At 40.0% G+C, this 6,494-nt stretch overlaps 1 protein-coding gene across 1 annotated transcript in view; it reads right to left on the bottom strand.

Moving 5' to 3' along the window:
- Positions 1 to 605: 605 nt before the first annotated feature.
- Positions 606 to 6,494, bottom strand: part of ITGA8 (integrin, alpha 8) — a gene marked incomplete at its 5' end in the record, with an annotated part of 112,583 nt that continues 106,694 nt past the window's right edge. The window contains 2 exons of the mRNA XM_010137137.1: positions 606 to 841; positions 2,115 to 2,237. Of these exons, the coding sequence (XP_010135439.1) occupies positions 755 to 841; positions 2,115 to 2,237 (210 nt within the window). The remainder of the gene's footprint in view (positions 842 to 2,114; positions 2,238 to 6,494) is intronic.

A 6,494-nucleotide genomic window follows, 5' to 3' on the forward strand; every position in this document is an offset into this window, starting at 1 on the left:
ATACAACATGTACTTGTTTATCATAGCTCTCATCTTGTACGATGCTGCATAAATCTTCTGCTTTGCAAAACAACTTGTGGCCAAGAAAGACATATTTTTTGTGTACAATGGGATTACTTTTATACTTACATGCAAGGTAAGTACACGATTCCTATTTTCTTACTTTCTTCTCTCAAAATCTAAGTTGATGATTATATCAAATACTTATCCTGAAAAGCTGGAAAAATAAATAACTGTGCCCCATCTATAAAGTTCTTTATAGACTACCTTTGTTTTTCAGAAGTACTTTCACAGTACTGATATATTGCTTGTCTCCCTGAGCCATAATTCTTATTCTAAGTTCTTATTCTTAGGGAGGTGTCAAAGGTATTCTGCATGATACAGTAGCATTCAGAAATTTTGTCCTGGTCCATCTTCTAGACAATACAGCATTGCAGGCATTCTCTCCTTGGGAGAATTTGGCTTGTTCTGGAAGCATCTCAGTATACCACACGTGTTCAAGAGCATCTGCTGAAACGTAGACTGACTGGTGTATGGGACAAACATTCTGTTCAGTCGTGAGTATGTTCGTAAGTAATAAAGCTGCTTTCTTTGGCAAGGACAACCATCACGTGGCATGTTCTCAGAACATTGCATAGATCAGATTATGACACAATGTCACTTGCAGATACAAAGGAAGACTGGTGGAAGGAATCCTTCAGTTAATCCTCATCGTCTCAGGCAGGATTCTGATTTGAATGGTCACTCTCTTCCTCTACGCATCAGTAGTCTTGTTATTTGTCAGCTGTTCCCTATCAGCCATGTCATCTTGAGGAGGTCTAGCTCTGTCAAAGAAGCCACACTGCAGGTAACAACAGAAACAAAGGCATCAATGGTAAGACAACCACAGGAAGCCACAGCTGCCATTTGATAACTTTGTTCAGTCCCCTTGAAAGGTCAGATACTATCTATGGCAGGCTGATAGCCATAGAAGCTTGTGAAGCACAGAAGCTCTTGGGAAGCTTTTTATATTTCTATTCAGATTGCTCCCTATAAAAAAATGAAAGCTTTAGGTGTGAGGCATTGAGTTTCAAAGTATAGCTTTAAAAAGCAAAATTATATCAAAGATGTCTTTGCAGGAGATGTAAAGTTGGTCTGAATGCTGATGCTGACTCACTCTAATGAGAAAACTGCCAATTTGAGTTCAGCAAGACACTCATTCAGAAAAGATACTTAGATTGACAAATAGCAGTAATAACAGAGGCAGAGTATGTGTTGGGAAATGTGCACAGGACAGTGTCGTGACCTAGACTAAAGATCACTAAAGATGAAATTCCTCTCACCTAACTTCAACTGCCTAAAATTTACCCTTTTGGTCAAAAGGTTGAAAGTTATGCAGGCTTCAAAAGAGAGTACCGCGATTCCTCTCATCCTCCCATGTTTTAGACATAGCTTTCTGCTGTTGTTAATGGACTAGGCAAATCTGGAAAGCAAGCATAGGCTGGACACCTAACCCATAACCTTTAGGCAGCTAAAGGCAGATAAGACATATCCTAACTTAAGAGATTTTTTTTTTTTTTTTTTTAATTATGGCAACTGAGAAGATGGTGGAAAGCTGTGTTGGCTCCTGCTAATACAGCAGTTTTCAGTAACTTGTCTTCAAACTTGTAAAGGGAGAGTAACAAGCCACACAGAACTAGAAAACTTTGAAACAGAAGATGTGAACATACTAATTGAAAAGGAAATCTCCTAAATCTTAATTCTCAAAGCTGGGAGTGTTGTTACATGCTGACAAAAACCGGAAATTCTTGAAGTATTCAGAGAAAACAAAGTTGGAGTCAGGTCTTTTTGAACCTAAACATCCTGAAAAGGAGGATCATAGGTCTTGGGAAACCGAGCCAAACTCTGTATGCCCATTTATAACCACTTTAACAAGAAAGGAGGACTTTGGATATAAGTTCCCCGCACAAAGGTCAGTGACACTGGCATGTCAGAAATGCCTAAACAAAAAAGACATGTGTATTGTTATTTTGCCCCGAACTGTTAACGGTCACAAAATTCTACCCTCTGTTAATATCTTCCAGTATCTTTCACGTTTTTTTTAAGGCAACAGTAACAGTAGTAATGCAACATACCTTCCATAAAGCGAGGGTCAACATAGCTAGTACCAGTAGTCCAAGAAGTATTGCTAGTATTATAACCCATAAAGGGATTACAAAGGAGACATTAGGAGTGGACCAAAGGACAGATGTTCTGATCTGAAAAGAATAGATTAAATGAACAAAAATTAAGTAAAGCAAATCTGACAATAGAATACGGAGGTTATAAAGCATTCACTTCGACAGCATTTTGCAGATTAGAAATACACACTGCTTAGATTTCTCCCATGTTGGCTTCATTTACTGCAGCTTACTTTCCACTTGTTCATGACAATTATTAGAAATAGGATTCACAATACAATATACAACAATCTTATATCAGGCATGCAAATCATTTTCACTTAATACAGAGAGGCAAAAAATACCCTTCTGTGCAGATACTTCAAGAAGATTCAAGAAGCAAGTTCTACTCATATGTATGCTGGTACAGCCTAGGCCAGTATAACTGACTTGTGCTGAATTATGCTGAAACAATGGTTGACTTCAGCCCAAACTCATAATTCAAACCACAGTAGATACCAACTACATTATTCATATTTTAATTTCTGCTGGCACACCAATATACATTTTTTCCTATGACTTCAGTTTCAACTGAGCAGTCCAAAAGTGAAACTCAAGCAGAATGCATTGTCCTTGTGATAAAGCATAAGGCACAGTATTACGTTATGTTCCTTAAAAGAAACCAGGAACATGGACTACTATCTACATGGGAAACAAGCATGAAACCTCTCTTCCATTGTCTGAGGCTCCAGAAAGCAGCAGGTGTGTATAACATGAGTTATGAAAGGTTATAATTGACTTGGAAAACTTTTCTCTTTAGGCTTTCATTTTGACAGAGAATAATAATAACTCTTCTGTATTTCTCCTTCTGGGGCTATCTACATACGTAACCTCCTCCTCACTCTCCCTTCCATACCTTGTACCAAATTTATTCTGCGCTCTCACACTCTGCTTGGAAGGCTCCTCATCAACCTCACTGAATATCTGCTCTCTCCCTGCTGCTCTCAAATGGGAAGGAATGGTTTTGAGCTTTCCTTAGTTCCTCAGCCACAGTTATGTACCTTCAGTTTTAGTTTATTTTGTCAAACCTTCCTCTTTATTGTTAGCCTAAGAAGTTATTTCTCTCTGGGGTTTCTCTTTAATTTACCCCTCATCTCCCTTATCAGGATAAGTATGTGACAGATGGAAGTTATTTTCTTCAATGCAAGATTGCAAAGCAAACTGATTACACAAACTCTCACATGATCTTCCTCCTCAGTGCTCGAGGTACAGCTAGGAAATCTACTCTTCTTAATAAGTTTCTTGGCTGTTGACCAGTCCCTGATCTACACTCACTACAAACTCTCTTTCTACTTGGTTTTTTGCTATGAACTCACTGGTTGATGCACCTGAAGTTTAGCACAATGCTAATTTGTTCATTCACAGAACTGCATCCTAAGTTTGAAGGCTGGACACAACTCTCTAGTGCAGTTATAAATTAATTCAGTTTCTGTACCTCTCACTTTGCTCTCAGAAGATGGCAAATTTCAACCTTTCTGTAACATCTAGCTCTTTCCTCTCTTTCTCATTACTATCATACTTTCCTAGACTTTCCATTCTGCAAGCACCAGCAGATCTGCCTCCCACCTACTGTCACGCTTAGCTGGAAGACATATTGGAATAGTCCTTTCCACTTACTTCATCAGTACAGCCAACTGGCCCCTACTCTGACACAGTGCTTAGAAAGAGGGCAGTCTGGTGAGGTCTACTGATGTATATATATATATTTATAGTATCCCTCACTGTTATGGGACACAGTTCATAATCGAAATTAGGAATAAACTTTCTATCTGGGATATCACTTGCCTTCTACCGAAGCTTACACTAAGGGTTACACAGAAAATTCCGAGACACTGCCCAGTCCTTCTGGGGCTAGCACTTTTACATTGACCTGTTGGCTGAAAATGAAGTGCTTGCAATTCTGGCCATACCACCACTGATTTAACAAACACATTCACATAATATACTTCTCTGGTGCAGCTGTAAATAGTTATTTCTTTAAAAGACTTTGAAAAGATAGCATATAAAATGAATAAATGCATTAGCTGATTAAAGCAAGAAAAAATTATTTCAAGACAAACAGAATTAGCAAAAAACACCATGAAATCCCACACCTCAGTCTCAACAGTTTATCTTGCTGATGTGATTAAGAGATCGTCTATGCCACTGCAGGGATACCATTCCCTTCCTCAGCCTTTTGGGTTGCCTCTTAACCACTGCAGAACTTCATAGGCTCTCTGTATCATTAGATTCAGCAAGAGCAGTGCTCATTTTGTAAGGACAAAATGTTTTTGAATGGCTCTCCTTGCGTCTCAGAGCAGTATTGTACCTGGCATTAAAATGCAAGAGCATAGAAAATGAGAAAAAAAGTAATCTGAACTGTTTGCAGAGATTCCTCCCAGAGAAAAGATGAATGCAAGTACAAGGCTTATGTCGCCAGGGAAATCAGAAGGGATGCAGTCATGAAGACTGTAGCAAGCAATGAGCTCAGCTGCCCAAGGCAGAAAGCATCTCCCTTCTACTGCTTGAAAATCCTCATGAATGCTGCCCTGAGGCAAGCCTTGAAGACCTGTTCACATACAGCACAGGACTTGGAAAGTGCTTATGAAATCGAATGGGCCCCAAGACAGCAAAACCTGAGACCAATTGAGAAAAACCCCAACTCATCCATACTGTGCTTCCTCTGTTGGCAAATGCTGTACAACTACATGCAATAAGTTACCATTTTTTAATTATTATTTGAAAAGGATCTGAAACTATCAACATACAGCATACGTTACCTTACCTGTGTAGGGTTCAAGATTCACCACAGTTTCTGTTCTAACACTATCGCTTGTCTGAACATGTTGCTATGGAGCCGGAGAGGTAAAGTGATAGACTACTTCCCCAAATCATCTTAAATATTTGTAAACAACAGCAAAAAGCAAACCCAAGCAGTGCTTTCTGTCCTCTCAAGCTCAACAAAAATGACTGACTCCATTTTACAGTAAGATCAATCGTAAGGGAAGACCCATCTCATTGCAGAAATCTGATTTAGCCATTTCTGGTATTGTTAGCTTGAGCTGAATACCCAGGTGACACAATCTGACTGAGATAAATGCAAAAGGAAAGGGAGTCAGCACTGCTGCTCTGGGCCAGACTGTGCAACACCAGCAAACAAGGACAAGAGGCTCTGGCAAGCTCTGGCCACCTATGGATGTGTTGGTAGAGGCACAGTCTACTGAGATTACGGAAATTATCAGAGTGGGCAAGTACTTCTTGGATAGGAATGATATTTTGTTTACAGATTTCTTAAGATAGTATTTAACTGAACCACATCTGTCTCCTTGGGCACCAAGCCCACTTTCATCCAATCTAAGGCAACTTCAGCACCACAGGTGCTCTCAGGCAGGGGTGAACTAAGCTGCTGCCTGGCGTTGTCTAGGCTCTAAATAGCTCACAGGGCTGCCTACTGATTGCACAGGAGCACAGCAACTAGACGTTTAATGGACGTGCTCCAGTTCTCAGTTCAAAATTAGGTGGAGTCAATCCAGACCTCAAACTGTGTTAGAGATCCTGCTGAGATCAGCGGAAACAGGCTATTTCATTAGGGACGGTGGATTCATTAGGCTTTGGATAAAGCTGATGGTAGTGTATGCCTATGTAGCCATTCCATCTCTTCCATTGCACCAATTCCTAGATATCTGCTGCATTTGCATATTGTGTTTTCTTTCCTCTTTGCCTGTGAAAATGAAAAGGCAGCCTAGCACTTTTTGTGGTACCTATAGAGCACCTACCAGCATGGATGCAAATAAAGACATCTGGGTCTTCCTGAGGACACACTGCAACCGATTTTGAGTGGTGTAGCAGTGCTCAGCCTTGCTTGTCCTGTGTATACCCTTGTTCATAATCCTCTCTCCCTTCTTCCTTCTAATTTTCTGCCTTTACCAACAGTAGAGTGCAATTTACAGAGTAATTTCAGTACTCAGCTGAAGCCTGACAAATGTTGACATATAAACAAGAAACTGTAACCTTACAGAAGTGCAGAGCATCATGTTTATAACCCTTAGATTATCAACAATGAGTAAAACAGACAGCAGAAATTAGGCCTGTCCTGTATTGAGCAGAATGCTGCTGCAAAGCTGCCACATCTCTCTTCTCTTGAAGGAGTGAGGCCAATGGTTAATTACACATTTGTGTACTAAAATCTTAAACCCATCTTGTTGCACCCACACCCTTTTCCCATGAATCCTTCCTTGTCTTAGGTTTTTGAAAGCAAGGAAAGGGTTGTGCTCAGCGCTTGAGATTAATTTCCTGAGCAGGCGTTTATCAGGCATT

This window comes from Buceros rhinoceros, unplaced genomic scaffold, assembly GCF_000710305.1.
Source record: "Buceros rhinoceros silvestris isolate BGI_N320 unplaced genomic scaffold, ASM71030v1 scaffold10115, whole genome shotgun sequence".
NCBI classification, from domain to species: Eukaryota; Metazoa; Chordata; class Aves; order Bucerotiformes; family Bucerotidae; genus Buceros; species Buceros rhinoceros.